This window comes from Lutra lutra, chromosome 13 (assembly GCF_902655055.1).
Source record: "Lutra lutra chromosome 13, mLutLut1.2, whole genome shotgun sequence".
Taxonomy (NCBI): Eukaryota; Metazoa; Chordata; class Mammalia; order Carnivora; family Mustelidae; genus Lutra; species Lutra lutra.
The window spans coordinates 62703450-62720958 of record NC_062290.1 but is presented as its reverse complement, the minus strand read 5'-3'; the positions used below and the strand labels follow the sequence as shown (position 1 = coordinate 62720958).

The 17509-nt window shown below is 53.0% G+C and overlaps 1 protein-coding gene across 1 annotated transcript in view; it reads left to right on the top strand.

The window, feature by feature from the left end:
- Positions 1-17509, top strand: part of GABBR2 (gamma-aminobutyric acid type B receptor subunit 2) — a 336631-nt gene that overhangs the window by 305809 nt on the left and 13313 nt on the right. The window contains exons 14-15 of the mRNA XM_047700879.1: positions 13630-13740; positions 16619-16843. Of these exons, the coding sequence (XP_047556835.1) occupies positions 13630-13740; positions 16619-16843 (336 nt within the window). The remainder of the gene's footprint in view (positions 1-13629; positions 13741-16618; positions 16844-17509) is intronic.

Genomic DNA, 17509 nt, shown 5'->3' with positions numbered 1-17509 from the left:
AGATGTCACTTGCCACAGTGGGCCAGGTGACCCCCACCTACTGATGAATGGGCCGAGAGCCACAAACCGGCAGCTGGGGTGTTGGGAGAGCCCCTCCGGTCAGCCCATGCCACCTCTCTGAGCCTGTTTCCTCCTCTGCGGCCCCGAGCTCACAATTCTTGCCCTGCCCTGCTTGAGAGCATTAGAGGGGCACATGACCCTCCTGTTAAGTACGCGGAAAATGCTACGTTAACATAAGGGGCGATCGTGGGCTTGCTTTTCGCTGTGCCAAAGCCATGTCGCTTTCTTTGGTTCACAGGAAGTGTACACCTTCCACCCTCCTTAGCGCTAGGCTCCTCTCAGTCCCCCACCGCACCCGGTCTCTAACTGCTCACTCCCTCCTCTCATTTGGGGCTTTAAAATTGCTTTTCAGTTAGATCGTGAAGGTCAGCTAGCTGTAGCCTTCGGTGGCTGAGTTTTGGAGCTGCACAGTAGGGCCACACATCCTGCATGGAGAGAGACCCCGGAGTGTTGTGAGGGATGACAAAGGGGTCTGTGGTGCACTTCTCCCGGACGGCAGAGAGAACTCTCGGGGGTTCTGCATCACAGGATCTGTGGTTTCTTAGATCCCTAAGGAACACCGGACGGGTGTGTATATGCGCGTGTGCATATGTGGCTGTTTCAAGTACCGATATTCCCTTAAACACAGATAATGACACTGTGGACTGCCAAGCCCCACAGTGTGCTTCAGTTGCCAAATAACCAAAGCAGGCTCAGGGGACAGCCCCAGGTGACTAGGGCTCTGGCTGTGAGGAGGGGATAACACTCTTGTGCTACTCAGATCCCCTGGGAAACTTGTGTTCTCATAAGGGACCCAGACCCTATGCAGACAGTGACAAGATGAAGGGTGGCCAGGACAGGGAGAGGGCCCAAACCTGTGCCATGTAAAAGAGGTTGGCATCAAGCCAGCAAAGAGAGGTCTCAGGCAGCCACCACGGCTGGAGCCAAGGAAAGAGCCACGACCTGCAGGTCCCCAAAGGCAGAAGCCAGGACCAGCAGGTGGGGAGGGAGGTTCTGGGGATGAGCAAGAATATTCACGTTTTAAGGTGACCTATCTCAGAGTGAACTGGGCTGCCTTCAGAGGTAGGGTCTCATGGCCAGAGGTGTGCAAAGAAAGGCTGGAGGAAACCTTGGCAGAGATTACACAGGAAGGCATGGAAGGGAATGAAAATGTTTGGGTCTCTTCGAGATTAAAAGGTGTGTGAGTCCACAAACTAGAGCAAGGTGATCTCAGAAGACTTTATACGTATCTATTAAGAGGAGAGAGGAGGAGAGAGAGCATGCACTGGCAAGGCAGAAGGAAAGGGCTAGAAAAGCGAGCCAGCTGCGGGGTGAAGAAGGGGGCATGCCCACTCGCCAGGGACCCCGAGCGCCGACAGCGGTGGCAGCACCACCAAATATGACATCCTATTTTGGAGCAATCTTTGCAGCATTGCACTCTGGGGGCTCCCAGCCCGCCTACCTCCCTGAATGACCACAGGAAAATGAAACGGATGTATTGTTCTCACTTGCATTACCCTGCGGCGTGTGTGTCTCCGGGCTTCGTAGTCTTTTGTCTTCTGTGCTCTTGTGCTGCGCTCAGAGCAACCTGCAAAGCAGGTGACTCTGGACTTCTCAGAGGAGAACCTGGGGCTCCAAAGGGGCACATGACGGAGCTGGGCCAAGAACCCGCATCGGGAGGCAAGGCCAGGGGCTGTCTGTCATCCCAGGGCGCTGTGATGCCGCCCTCCTGCCTCTCAGCCAAGGGCAAACAGGGAAGTCTGAGATACAGCGGCAACAGGGGAGGGAGCCCTTGAGGCTCCCCCAGGCGGCCTCCGTCCTTGCTCCTTGATGAGCTGGGACTCCCAGCACTCGGCAGGGTTCCAGGGAGAAGCTCGAACACCAGAAAGGGCCCTGGGCTAGGAGTCAGGATGCAAGTGTGTGCCCTGGGGTGAGGTGCAGCCTGTTCCTGGGCCTGGTGTTCTCCATGCAAAATGGGAACGAAGCTGATGGCCCTACTAAATTTTTAGGGGTTGTTAGGCAGATCAAATGACATCGAAAACCATAAAATTGAGCACACGTGCATAGCAGTGGTGGACTACTGTGTCCCTGATCCCACAGGCTCATGCTTGCTCCCACCGAGAGCAGCCTCAAACCCTAGTTCTTCCCCCTCCTCCCTGTTCATGCCAGGCTGGGCATGGACTTGTCAGCGGGCAGTGGCCGTGAACTACGAGCCGGGCCATGCAGCAGACGCCGGCGAGAGGGTGATGAGACACACAGCACCTGCAGGGCCAGGCCAGGGCAGACAGGGCCGGCTTGGGGGCCTTGAGGTCTGGGTCTGGGCTGAGCAGGAGGGGTGCCAGAGCCCCCAGGGACTGGGGCTGGGCAGCTTAAACACAGCCCTCTGGGAGCTTTACTCAGTTCTGGGGCCACAGACCTCTCCCCAGGCCAGGGGCAATTACCCACCAAGAGGCCCTTTGGCTGCGGAGTGCTGGCCTAGAGGCAGGTGAGGGCGGATGGGCACTTCTGCAGGCAGGCCCAGGCCAGACCGGAAAGTGCAGGAGAAAGGGCAGCCTTTGGCCAACTCAGGGCCAGGACGAAGTCTAGCATAGGGCAGGGTCCCCAGAGTGACGACAAAAGCAGCTCCTGGCGGGAGGTACCTGGTCACCCATGTGCCCTGAGGCCAAGGACAGCAGCATCTTGGGACACTTGAAACGCGTTGCTGACACTCCACTGACCAGGGCACACGTTGGCGTAGTTCTGGATTTGCTTTTTTTTAATTAAAAAAAAATTATTTATTTATTTGACAGAAAGAGACACAGCGAGAGAAGGAACACAAGCAGGGGGAGTGGGAGAGGGAGAAGCTGGCTTCCCGCTGAGCAGGGAGCCTGATGCGGGGCTTGATCCCAGGACCCTGGGATCATGACCTGAGCTGAAAGCAAATACTTAAACCACTGAGCCACCCAGGCGCCCCTGGGTCTGTGCTTTAAAGCAAAGGTTTGGGAAGTTGGGCAGACCAGGGTGCAAGTCACAGCACTTGCACAGGAGGAATAGTCGAACACAGTCTGTCCAGCATGAGGCGATGGTCCTCCTTGAAGAAAGGCAGGAAGCACTAGGTGGAGGAGGGGCAGACACAGGACAAGAGCCCCTAGGAAGATTCCAGAGATGGGCCAGTGGGTGCTGTTCACATGGTGGTGGAGAAAGGGCAGCCCAGGAGGGGACATTATGGGTCCTGGCCACAGAGGGAGGAGGCTGGTGATGGGAGTCAAGGCCCCTCGCCGAGGGTCACGAGGCTGGAGTCAGGGTCAGGGCATCTTCCCTGTGGTTTGAGAAGCTGTTGAAGGTCTCTGGGTTGGGACCCTGGGTGGGATCAGAAAGGAAGGGACACCCGGGGCTCTGGTTTCCCTGGGGCAGACAGTGGAGCAGTTCTCTGAGCTAGCCAGCCCAGAGGAAGGGCAGCTTTAAGGGACGGAGTGATGGGTTTGGAGGCCCAGGAACGTGGAGGAAGGGATGCCCTCTGAAGGAGGAAGAGGAGTGGATAGAGGAAGTGGAGAGTTTCCCAGAGAAGAAGGGCAAAGCTGGGAGAGGTCAGGGCCCGGAGGTGAAGGGAGACAGCCTGTCCACACTGGCCTCTGGGAGCAGAGGACTAAACAGGGCCCCCTGCCTTTGGCCACTAGGTGGGTTGCCGAGACCTTAGGGAACATGGCAGTGGCTTGGGGATTGTGGCAGCAGGTAAAGAATGCAGATGGCGTTCCAGGCTGCTTTTTCAGAAAGCTCGGCTGAAGGGCAAGAGAAAGGAGCAACCAGCTCGAGAAACAGAAAGCACCCACGGAGGAGTTTGAGACCAGCTGGGACTGGGGTGGGGGCAGGGGTAACTGCCTAAGAGAGGGGGTGACGGACAGAGCACAGCGTGCAGGGGTTTCCTTCCCTCCATCATTTCCCAGGCAAGGCCGGGGACTTCCTCACGAAGCTCTGGGTTTTGCTTTCCAGCATCTCAGAATCTTACTGATCCTGTGCGCTCTGAAGGTCACAGGTCTCCCTTCTCTCCAGACCCTCTGATCTCCTGCTGCTCTTTTCCTCCATCGCTCATCCTCTGCGATGATCCCTGCCGGGACCCAGACTTGGGTTCCACCAGCCTCCCTCTGCTGCGGACGTCCAGCAGTGGCTCTTTCCCATGCACGCTGCGAAAAGCCGTCCTCCGGATTTCTGCCCTTCACGCTGGGACATGAGGGGTCCCGGCATCCCGGCCCTGCCGAGATGGTCCAAGCCATATCCCAGGCAGCCGAGCCTGCGTCCTGACTGGGGATGCCACCATGGAATCACCTACTGTTGGTGCTTGAAGGGACGGCGGAGGCCGAGGAGCTGGCTTGCCCCATGTTGGCGAGCAGACTTGCAGCTTCAACAAAACTCCGGCAACTGTGTGACTAGGTAACCCGTCTTTCTACATATCCCAGCATCAGCTGGGGCCTCACAGGCCTCGACACCAACTGGCAGAGCAGCACAGACAGGGTGGATGGCAGACGGGCCCAGCTCATTCAGGCAAGCCCTGCGCGACCTGGTGTCTCATTCAGGGGAAGCCGGAAATCTGGGGTGTTCCTGTGAATCACCTGAGTTTTAAATCCTGACTGTGAAGAGAAAAAATCCTAAGCCCTGTGTAGCTCAAGTAAAACACACGCATGGCCCGCACTCTGCCCAAAGGCCAGGAGCTTCTCTCCACTCTAGAATGGCGGGAAGACTCCGCACCCCAGCGCCGGGCCATGCCCTGCAGACTCTCTCTCGAGGATATGCTGCTGGGTCATCCTTCCCGCAGGGGAGCCGTGGGTTTGGGCACCCGTCAGGCTTGGGGGAAAAGCGCATGGCGTCAGCACCCTAGTGCCGGGTGGGCACAGCAGACATGAACCGACACTGTGTGCAGCGAGCCTGGTGAAAGCCCCCCACCACCCAGGACCAAGCACTTCTTCCTGCTCCAGGCTTGCCCCGAGGCCTCCGACACAGGCCCGAGGAAAATCGGGGCACCTTTGAAGCCCCTTCTCTCCAAGGAGGGGAACAGAGCCAGGCCACAAGAAAGGACAGAAGTTACGACACCCCCAGCTGCTCTGCAGGAAAGAGGGCTGGCTTACCTTAGCCTTTGACTTGCTATGTCACTGTGAGCAAGTCTCTTATCCTCTCCGGGTCTCAGTTTCCTCACCTGTAACATGGGTATAAAATTCCTGGCTCCTTCACCAGACTGCCCTGAGGTCAAAATCAAAAAGAGATTCTTGTACAAATACATAACGGGCTGCAAAGGGCTAGAAATTACTGTACTTGTCCTCCTTTAACGTCCCCAAGACGATCCTCACCCCAGCTGTAGTGCTTATAAACCATGGGATTTCCCATTAATTCCAAGGTCAAACTCAGAATGCCTCTCTGAACAGGGCCAGGCAGGGGTCTTACTGTCCCACTGGGCGCCTGGTGCTGACCAGGGCTCCTGGCCCTCCTCAGCCAGGTCCCAGCCATCCCCCTCCCCTGGCCACCTCATCTCTCCTCCACAAAGCAGGACTCCATGGGGATGTGGCCAGCTGAGTGGCTCTGGAGCCATGTTTCTCGCTCTGGAAGCTGTTCCAGGTACACCCGAGCTAGGCTCAGTAGCACCAACAGATTGGATGCATCCAGAAGCTCCAGCGGGCTGATGGGGCAGTGCCAAGCACCCGCAAATAGTAAATCCCCATAAATGTTGGCTGTGCCAGCCCAAGGTGTGGTCCAGGGCACAGGGCCAGGATACCTCTACCTGGGTCTCCACTAAGTCACCCACTTGCTATGAGTCCTCTACTAGGCCTCAGTTTCTCCATCTGTGAAAAGGGGACTTGGACTAGTGCATGATCCCTTTTGTGTTTGGAAATGGAGACCAAGGGAGGGAAATTTGGGCCGTCACAGCGAACAGAGGACACTCCTGGCATTTAGGGCCCACGGTCCAGGGGCTCGGAGTGCCCTGCACGGAACAAGACTGTGCCTCACAACAAAGAATTGTGCCCTCTCCAAAGAAAAAAAATGCAGAAGCACCCTGGTGGGGGATCTCACAGGTCCCTTCCAGATCTGGGATTTGGCAAAAATTCACCCAAATTCATAACTAAACATTCTAAGAAGAAATTCTTACCTTGAAATGACAGCTTCCAGCTCTGCTGCCTTAGAGATGTGGGACGGCTGCTGTTGAGATAAGCAGCCCAGCCCCGGAGGGATCCGGAAGGTTCCTCCTGGCCCCAGTGCTTGGTGACTCTGCCGTTGTGGAGATAATGATGAGGGTTTACACAGAAGGAGCGGGCTTTCCAGCCTCTAAAGCCTGCTAAACACACCGCTTACTTCCTGTGATCGTCTTCCAACCCCGGGAGGTTGCAAATCAGCACGCCATGGCTCAGAAAGGCTTAGAAATGTGTTCAAAGTCACACAGATGGCAGGTGAGGGACCTGGGGTCTGAACCCAGTGACCTTTCCTCTCCCTTCCCAGACTTCCTTGATGGGGCTCCCTCACCATCTCCCCCAGAAAGTGTCGACTCACCTGCCTTTCCAGGAAAAGAGAGGCATCTTGGGACTCTGAAATGCAGCCCAGAAAGTCCAGACATCCTCCCCTACCCTCACCACACACACTCAAGCTCGCACTGATACACGCACATTTACTGACCTCCAGTAGAAAAAGCCTACCAATTTCATCATAGATTTCAAAAATCAACTTTGAAATTAAAAATAAGAATAAAGAAGCACTGAGAATGGCCCAGGGAGAAAGTTCTGAGAGTCAGCTTTTGGGAGCTAGTCAGAAGGTGGAAGGTGTCCCCTCCTCCCAAGAAGCCATGGCCAGGTGGGGCTGGGAACCCGAGCCACTCACAGCAGCAGAGCAGGAAAGGTCCGAGGGACCACAAGCCCCAAGATCACAGGTGCAGCTCCCCACCCTCCCTGCCCAGACCTGCGAGGTGGCCAGCCCTAAGTGCCCTGGCCAGCCCCACACAGGACACATGGAAACACGTACTCCTGGGGTCTGATCTGGGGTTAGAACATAGGGGCAAGCTTTCAAGTCTGCTCTTGTGCTGGGCTGTCACTCTGCCACCAGTGTGCAAGCAACAAGAGAATCTGCATTTTTAAGCAAAGAAGAATCCTTTAAGGTCTTGCTGCCAAAATGGCAGTCCTGGGACCAGCAGCAACGGGGTCATCTGGGAGCTGACTGGAAATGCAGCATCATGGGCCCCACCCAGACCTACTGACTCCATGTGCACTTTAACAAGCTCCCCGGGGGCTTGTGTATACAGTATCTGGTGGGAAGCAGGGCCGGCCCCTCACTGAACTGATGACATGCCGGCCATACTGGCTTCCTTTGGGTTCCCAAAACATGCCAAAGCCCATCCTATGTGCTGTTCCCTGTCTCAGGAATGCTGTTCCCTGAGGTTCTCACATGGCTGCTCTTCCTCAGGCTTCGGGCCTCAGACTGAATGTCCCCACTTCAGGAAAGCCTTCCCAGACCCCCTGATCTGAAGCCGATACCCTTCTAGGCCCTTCTCAGAGTGGCCTCAGCAGCAGGGATCGCTGTTCTGTTCACAGCTGTGCTGTGTGGTCTGCCTTTGCTAGAATGCCCGCTCCAGGAAGGCAAGCACCCAGTCAGCCTGACACATCTGGGTCCAGCATGGACCACAGTGCCAGGCACACAGCAGGCTGAGCGAGTGGAGGACAAACACAGTCTTGGAATACAGGACGACTATCGCCATCCCTCCATTATTCTGGTTCACATTAACTACGCCCTAAGTAACCCTTGGTCGGACTCATTTTGCAGGTGGGAAACTGAGGTCTAGAAAAGTTTGGGGCATGCCCATGGTCATCCTGTAAGTCTATGGTAGAGCAAGACCAAAGCCTTTGACCTTTCAGGACCCAGCACTGAGCCCACGCCCGGATGCCCTGCCTGTCCATGTGTTCGGGGGCCGCTGACCTACATTGTTGAGTAATTATATTATGCAGAGGGACTCTCGGGCCAGCTGCTCTCCTTCAGCTGCACAGATGAGGGAGGCTTTCCCGGGCAGCTTCTGCACGCCTCCCACAGAGCGGCGGTCCGGCCAGGAGTCAGGTGCGAGCGTTCCCTGCCTGCGGGCAGAACGGACAGGCGTGGTCTCTCTGCCGGGCACTGTGCCCTGTCAGGCAGGAACAGCATCTTACCAGCTTGCCTTCGATTTGTGGCCCTAAAACTCGGCGTTCACAGAGCTCTGGGGGCTTCCAATGGGGCCTCTGTAGGAACATTTCACGACGAAATCATTCCTTCCCCAAGCTGCCCCTCCCAGTTTCTACAGCGGGGTTCAAGGGTTATGCCCACTGTCCCCTTGGAATGGGATGCAGTGCTCGTGAGAGGCAGGGCAGGCTGGGATAAGCACCTGGAGAGGGAGTAAAGACCACTGGTGTGGGAGGCAGACAGACCTGGCTTTAAAACCAGCTCCAACACTGACTAGCTGGAGATTTCTCTCATCTTTCTGTGCCTCCATTTTCTCATCTTTAAAATGGGTACAACGCGTTGTTGGATTCTTACCAGGCTTTGACAAGACACCGTAGGTAGAGCTGGCAGCTTCGCACCTGCTGTGTTGTTGTCATCCGTGACAAGCAGTACTCGGTGTTCCTAGGGCAGTTGTTACCAGCTTAGTTCGACCTCTGAGGCTCTCTGTCATGGAATTGTCCTGATCTTACCAGAATGGAAGAGGCCTGAGGACTGGACTGTGTCCATCCTCATGGCTGCTGTCTTCCCCCATGCCCAGAACAGTACCTAGCAAATGGTAGTTCTTTTAGTTACACTGGAGTAAATGAATGACTACTTAGGTAATTGCCCAGGTGGGCAACAAGTAAGGAAGGGAAATAAAGAGAAAAAGGCAATTTGAAAGCTCTTATAGGCCAGTCATCCCTGGGGATTGATTTAGACCAGGGGAAACCAATCATATGGGGAGGCAGGGCTGACGTCCTGACTCAGACCCTGATGGGAGACCACCGCATGGCATCTGCTGGGGTCTGTGTCCCGTGTGTGTACCGCCAGAGCCAGCACAGGTCAGTGCCCTGGGATCGCTGGCCCTGGGCTGTGTGGCAGGCCAATACTGAGAGCAGGGTGAGGGTAGGGTCAGCAGGCCTGGGTCCTCCAGCCCCGTGTTCCCCAATATCCTCTACCCTCCCACCCCACTCCAGTTGTCAGGAAGAGGTGGGGCCAGTCCTCCAAGGTCCCTGGAAAGCTGGCCTCCTTTAAGACCACTGGGTGCCTTCTAAAGTAGCACAGGATGCTGTTGATGCTTTGCGGGCCCCACTGAGCCACAAAAGTAGCTGTGTCCTCAGCAGAGGGTGAGCGGGCTGCTGGGCCAGACCCTCTATGCGGGTCTTGGGTGCCCTCTAGTGGCACTTTGGTGTATGACAAGGACTCCAATAAGCGCTCAGGGGGTGGCAGCGTTCCGCGCCCCCAGTGTCCTCCCTCTCCATCCCCCCAACCCACCCTTTGCATTATCCAATACACCTCTCTCCATGCGTTGGACTGCTCTGACCCCCCTGAACACCAGTCCCAGGCACGATTAGAACAGACCAGAGAAGAAAAGGCATAGCTTTTACAGTAGGCTTTTATCACCATTTTGCGGCCACTGAAGGAGTGTGATTCAGGTACAGGGGTACTGACCAGTCAGACTCCCCATCTCCTAGCCCCAGGAGTACCTGAACCTCATCACTCCTAAATCCACCCCAACCCCTGCCACTCTGATCCACGTACGGTGTGCCCAGACATGGGGTTGTGTGAGGGTGATGTTAATGACCAGGAGATTTTTGTGGCTTCTTGCTGGATCAGCGCTTGTGCAGAAACAGCTCCGCCCACCCTTTGACTGCTGAGTTCTCTGGGCTCTCCACTGGCCCTTGATTTTGTGCTGCCCTCTTACCTCTGAGATGGGGGTGGGGGACTAACAGACCCGGATGTAGGGATTCGGTCAGAGCAGACCAGGCTGGGGAACTTGGCGGGGGCGAGGGTTATTAACAAGTTAAAAGGTAACCCGGCTAGAACATCAGCTGCAGAAGGGGGAACACAGAGCCAGCAGCAGCTCCAGGAAAACTACCTAATGGAGTCTTAGTCAACCATGAGGGACATATGAATCACGGGTGGAAGGCAATTGTTTAGAAAGTGGAGGAGATGTGGAGTGAGGGTGCAGGCAGATTCGCTCACCGCCACCTGGAGTGCTGGGCTCCAGGACAAGCCCGGAGGTCAGTGGTATACTGGAACAGGTTGAAGGACGAGGTCGACTCCTGGCGGGAGGCGGTGTGTACCTTCACTGCAGCTCTTTCCCACCGGACCAAGGGCGTGCAGATGTGAGGAGAGGCCTTGGGATTATTCTGAGGACCCCAAAGGAAAGCAAGGACCGTGGGGTGGAGGCCCAGGAGATCGGTGCAGCCACTCACCAAGAGTGGGAGGGGGTGGGCTCTCTCTTTCTGGGGACGTAAGAGCCTGACAACCACTCTTGGCTTCTGGGGAATAGAGGTTTCATAACATTGAACAATGGTATATGACAGCATCAGTCCTTTCTACACAGAGAATCTAAGAGTCCATCATAAATTATTGCCTTTCATTGGAGAACAACAGCTACTATCATCATTAATGGGTTTGCTATTCATGCGTGACCGTAATGGGCCTTTGCTGTTGCATTCTGATGTCTGCTGGGTTGTCAGGCATTAGGGAAACCCAGTTTTCGCTGTTAGAAGTCACTGTTGACCTTCGCACCAGCCACTTTCGCCATCTCCTCAATTAAACAATGAAAAGACATCAGGAAACCCCTACCCCCTTACTAGAATCCAGCCCAGCTCCTGGGCAGGTCGCAGCAGAGGGGCCATCTCTGGCCTGTTGACTCAGACTTGGGGTCCTAGAGATCACCTTCTCCTGGCTTGTCTCTCTGTGGTCTCAATGACCACAGAACCAAAGTGGCAGAGCTAAGGGAAAACAAAAGGAAAATCAAGCCTGAGAGATCGTACCAGACCTGAATGGTCTGATTACAGAATGGCCTGGGTGCACAGGCCCCACCTCCCTCGCCCTTCCTTTTTCTATTCCCCAAATCACAGGAGCCCAGACCGCTGCCTGCCTCAAAGGCCAGGCTGAGAGAGCAGGGCCGAGAGAAATAGAGTGCCCACTCCCACTTACCTAAGGCCTGCTTTCCACATCTCTGGATCCCACCAAAATGTCCCTTCTTCCTGGTGAGTGACTCTGGGGATGCCTACCTGTTACCTTCAGGCCTGGGCTTTACCCTGGGCCTCTACAGGACCACTCTATCCCAGACACAGCTCTTTGATGAGACACCCTCAGTGGGTATCTTCTCTAAAGGCAGATAGATTCACAAATATATGTTCAACTTTACTTTGTTATTGGTGGTGCATGGATATAGAAATTCTAAAACTATTTTGTGTCTATTTAGTATTGAGCAAATGAGTGACTATCTTGGTATTGTAGGAAACCAGTGATCTCATTGTGAGAGAAGAAAGGTGCAAATATGGAATGGGAAGAAGCAAGAACCCTGTGGCATAGGGTTTTGTTTACATCAATCTATAAAAAGATGGTAGATCAAAAAAGGATAGATACATAGAATCATGATGAATGGATGGATGGGTGGATGGATGGGTAGATTAGAGAGATAAGTGAGGGAGGGAGGAAGGAAAGGAGAAAGGAAGGTCCTGGGAGGAAAAGAGGGAGGGAGGGAGGGAGGGAGGGAGGAAGGAAGATCCTTGAAGTATTGATATTCTTGGAACAGTGAGCCCATCTAGTGCCCAGATCTTGGTTTCTAAATATCATTCTCCATCAAAAAGAAACAAGACTCTCCAGAGAAATGACTGATTCTGAGGCTGGGGAAAGGAAAGTACAAAGAAATAGAGGTACTTGTGCCAAGGTGTAGGAAAGTGCTCCCCAAAATTATGGGGATGTATTGAGAAAACACATGAGGCTGCACAGGGGAGTTTCCCACACCCAATCTGGGAGAATCTGAGCATCAAAATAAATGATAGTAATGGAAATGGAAAAGGAACCCCTAAATGCATACCGATATACATAAATAAATGAGAGGAAAGGAAAAATCTGTTTACAATGGAGTGTCAAGTATTTAAATGAAATGATAGAGTTAAAAAAAAAATCACCATTTTGTGGCCACCGAAGGAGTGTGACTCAGGTAGAAACCATCACTGGATGCTGAAACCACTGAGTTGACATTTGTGGGGGAAATGGGACACTCACACAGTCTCAAAGTATCTCCCACAGAATATTTATTAATTACATGGGGGAAATGGTACCTCTGAAGTGGAGAGATCTGGCAGACATCACCTGAACCAAATGGTCATAGTTGACATCACCAGTAGTGGGGCAAAGTGCCATCAAGTGCCACTGAGGTGAAGCTCCAAGGAGGCAAAAACAAACACTTTACATAGGACTCCTGCCATGAATGCATAACCCAGATCTAATCATGAAAACACATCAGACAAACCTAAACTGAAGGATATTCTACCAAATAACTGAACAGCATTCTTCAGAAATATCCGCGACGTAGAAGAGAGAAATAGGTGGAGAAATCATCAAAGATTAAAGGAGACTAAAGACATGATAAGTAAATGCAGGACGTGGTCCCAGATTGGGCTCTGCTTTGGAAAAACCACAATTATTTTTAAGGACATTATTGAGTCAATTGGCAAAATTTGAAATTGATAGCGCATTAGATACTGTTTTAGCTAAATGTCCTCAATTGGGTAAGTATATGTGGTTATGTAAGAGAATCTCCTCATTCTTAGGAAATACTTGCTAGATATTTAGGGGTGAAAGGTCAGGGTGTCTGCAACTTACTCATAAATAATTCAGAAAAAAAATATGTAGAATATACATTTTTGTTGTTGTTGTTCTCTGGATGTGTTTTTCTTCTCTTTCCACCATGTGGCTGATTCTTGCCCAGTTTCCCAGCTCAAATTCCTGAGAGAGAGACCATATTTGGATAGGGTTCTTTCCACCATCCCTCTTTGAGCAGAACACTGCACTAGGAAACCTCCTAGGTCTCTGACCAGACTCTGGATTGGCTACTGTGGGTCAGGTACCCACCCTCTGTCCAATCAGCTTTGGCCCAGGATGTGTCATGTGGTATATAACATGGCTGCCCCCATTGCTCCCTCACTGGGGGTGATGGGAAAGAAGGTCTTCTTAGAAGAGCTCTGCAGGCCCCACGGCTGGCCCAGCCAATGGTTACGGAATTAATCCCAGAGACACCTGAAGACCTCTTGACATTAACTTGTGCCTTATTCTCACCTTCACTCTTTCAACAAACATTACAGATGTGTGCTCTGGACCAGGTCTCACGCTAAGTACTAGGAGCCCAGGAAGTGACCTACTCTCTACCCTCAGGAGATCTGACTCATGTTTGAAAGGCATGAAGAACACAGATAACTAGAGTGCAGGGCTGACTCATGACCAACAAACAGAAAGCAGCCCCATGAGAACATAGAATGGGGTCCAAAAGGCCTCCTGGACAAGGGACTAGCTGTAGCTCATGGGAGGGCAAGTGGCCGTCAGATGGGGCCCTGGCTGCTGAAAAGGTGCCCAGTGCCATTCCTGGGTTTCTGTTTTCTCTTTGCTCAGCCGGACCCAGCAGGACGGGACATCTCTATCCGCCCTCTCCTGGAGCACTGTGAGAACACCCACATGACCATCTGGCTCGGCATCGTCTATGCCTATAAGGGGCTTCTCATGGTAGGTGCAGAGCCGGAGACAGAGGCTGGGGGGCTGCTTCTCTGTCAGAGTTCTCTCTCCTAGGGGCCTCTGTGAACATAAAAATAGAGCCCCCTGAACAAAACACTAACTGCCAGGCCCCGTGTCTCCCACATGGTCTCTCAGTTCCCACAACAAAACTCTGAGATGGTGCAGATAATACCCCATTTCACTGATGAGGATGCTGAGGCTTGGTTTGCCCAAGGTCACTCAGTAGTAAGAGGCAGATTCAAGAGCTTAACCACAGAGCAACCCCAAAACCTGTGAGTGAGCCTCACGGCAGCCACCATAATGCTCCCAAAATGGCAGTCTGTCAACACTTAGTGCAAGTTCACATCCCACATTTTACTGGATTCCCTCAAAATCTGTAGGAGGTGAATGGAATCATCCTCATCTTATAGAAGTCAGGCTCAGAGAAGTTAAAGGGCACTAGTAACCTCCAACCTCCGAACCCAGTCATCTTTCCACTCCAGCCACCTGTTAGAATGAAAGATCATGTACCAAGCCCACCCCACACGTCTGGAAGGACTTGAAAGGGCAGCCACACCCCACCTTATCCCCCGTTGGCCCCTGAATCTTCTCTCCAATCCTATGCAAACCATGCTTCCACTGAAATCCCTCCAGGGACAGGAAACCAGCTCCCGTACCTTCCTGAGGTCTTTCCACAGGAAAGTTAACCCGCCGTCTTCTGTGTAGCCTCTATTTAGAGGCCAAGAATGAAGCTGTCTCCAAAGGTCAGAGAAAGTGGGACTTCTTGTCCTGCTCAAATGCATCATTACCTGCTGCTGCTTTGGAGAACTGTTCTTGAGGGCCCCCACCAGAAGGGCCTGTGTTAGGGGACCCTAGACAGAGATTGTCCCCCACTTCATACTAGTCGAGACTAGTTTCCATAGGGACTCTATGAGGACCCCTGGGCCCCAATCCAGACCCCACAAGGGAGTGATCCTGAAGGTACCCACAGGAGGGTCCCAGAGTGGAAATGGGACTTTGAGGACTAGCCAATGGCCCCGGGCTTGGAGAAGGGCACTCAGGAGACATGGACACTGGAGCTGTCAGAGACAGGTGGCATAGACCCAAAGACAGATCCATCATCAGTGGGCAAAGTTGCCAGTGGGCAGCTTTCAAGTCCACATGAAAGAAAGATTTTGTTCAACAGAGCAGTGGCCACCGATTTGGTGGCACCCCACCCCCACCGCCCCAAGGAAGGAAGACACTCCCTTCACAGGAAGCAAGCGGTACCCAGGACTTGAGGCTCCCAGCCCCTGCTGAATAGAGACAGTGAAACCAGACTCTCCAGGACCCCTCTGGTTCCACCCTCCCTGACCCAAGACTATGTGAAATTAGATCATGAGGAAGCTGACTGACTCTTCAGACTGCGACTACCGGTAATGTTTTGGCCATCCTATCTTCTCCACCTACTTGCAAAAGTGGTTGGAGTCCACCATCTCTCTTCCAGGGAAGCTAATATCTTCAGCCGATCCTGTCAGTAAAAGCCGTATTTGGCAGCACGGGTGTTTTACTGTTTGCAGTGTGCACAAGGATTATCCTCAGCCCTCCCGGCCATTAGGGTTTGTGACTAAAATTCTAGCTCCTAGCGCCTCCCGCTCTGAGACCACAGAACTTCAAGACCAGAGAGAGTAGGCCAGGCCCTGCAGCCCACACCCCTGTCAGAGTTTCAGCACTCTAGCCCCCACTGAGCATGAGCTGTGCCCCCTCCAAAGGCCCTAGGGAGAATGGTTTCCTGCTTCCTCACGGCAGCTGATGGCTCTGGCATTCCTTGGCTTGCGGCCACATCGCTCCAGTCTCCACCTCTATCTTCCCATAGCCATCTCTCCTCCTCACGTCTTGTACCAGCAGTCCTGGTCAGCTCCTTCCCCGCCCACCCACATCACCATTCTGCCTGGCATTTTGTCCGCACTTCTTCCTCAACCAGCCCTCCTCTTAGACCACTGATGAAGGCTAAACCCTACACACCCTCCTTCAAGTCACATTGGACCTACCTCTACCTTGTCCATTTCTGTTGGGAGATATATTGGTTAGGAATAGAGCTGCACATGATAGAAAACCCAAAATTATAGTGATTAAAGAGATAGTTAACTTCCCTCTCAGATGAGCAGTCTAGGGCTGGTGGGGGGGCTCCCAGAATCTCAGCTCGCCCATCTTCACCATACAGCTCCCACACGGTAGACTCAGACGACTTTTTGGTCTAAGATGGCTGCTCAAGCTCCACCCATCACACTTGACTCCATCTACTAGGAAGGAGGGAAAGGAACACCCTTTATAGATACTTTATAGATACCCATTTCCCTTTACAGATCCTTCCCAGAACTTGTACACACCACTCCCACCTACATGGCCCTGTCCTGAACCTACTCTTACATCACACCTGGCTTCGAGGACAAATTAGGTTATGTAGTCTCTGTTGTGAGTGACCTTGTGCATTGAGAGGTAATAGACACAGGGGCTCTGCCTTATTAGACAAAAACACTGGACTGGAGTTCTGGAAATACAGTCCACTTTTGCCTCTGTATGACTGCATGGCCTTGGACGAGCCCCTTCCTCTCTGGGCCTCAGGGCTCTCTCTAGAGTGAGGGGAGATGGTCAAGATCATGTCTGGGAGCCCTTTCCACCATGGCCTGCTGTATGTAAACCAGCGGTGTGGCAAAGGAGAACTGGATGTTATAACACCCCCAGTGGGCCTTTCTTCAGTGTAATTCACCCCAGGGCCACCAGTGGAGAGTGAAGGTGACATCCAGAAGACCTGGCCACAGCAAAGCTGCCGGCCCCCCTTCTAAGAGCAGCAGGTATGTGCCAGCCACCACATGATAATGACCACTGCCCCTTCCGCTCACCATTTCAGTTGTTCGGGTGTTTCTTGGCTTGGGAGACACGCAACGTCAGCATCCCTGCCCTCAACGACAGCAAGTACATCGGGATGAGTGTCTACAACGTGGGGATCATGTGTATCATTGGGGCTGCCGTCTCCTTCCTGACCCGGGACCAGCCCAACGTGCAGTTCTGCATCGTCGCCCTAGTCATCATCTTCTGCAGCACCATCACCCTCTGCCTGGTGTTTGTGCCCAAGGTACAGCCTGCCTCCCCCACCCCCCCACAACATCCTGCCCTCTGGCCTCTGCTCCTGCCCAGGACACTACGGGTTTCCTCCACTTCCTAGCCATTTTATGCTTTCTCTACTTGGGATGATTACAGTTCACATGGAAGATTTGGAAAATACAAACAAGTAAAAATCGAATTTTCCAGAAATCTCAGTGTCTCACCACCCAAAAATAATCACTGTTAATGTTTCATTTTGTCTTGTTTGTTTTTACTAAAAACTACATATTTTTATGTGTTTCCTTCCAGTCTTTTTTTCTTTAAGATTTTATCTATTTATTTGAGAGAGAGAGAGTAGTGGAAATAGCAGAGGGAGAGGGACAAGCAGACTTCCCACTGAGCGTGGAGCCCTGATGCAGGGCTTGATCCCAGGACCTCGACATCGTGACCTGAGCTGAAATCAGGAGTCAGATACTCAACTAACTGAAAGACCCAGGCTCCCACCCCGCCCCCGCCCTGTATTTTTTACATGGTCAGGCAGTGATGCTTTCTCAGTTACAGCTGAGTTTGCCTTTTCCACTGTGAATTTCTCCTTTGTGTTTCTCAGTCATAACCACCACTGATGGGAGATGTTCCACATTTTCTTGTCCATTCCATTCCCTTACTGATGAGCAGTATAGTCGTTCCCAGATTTTTT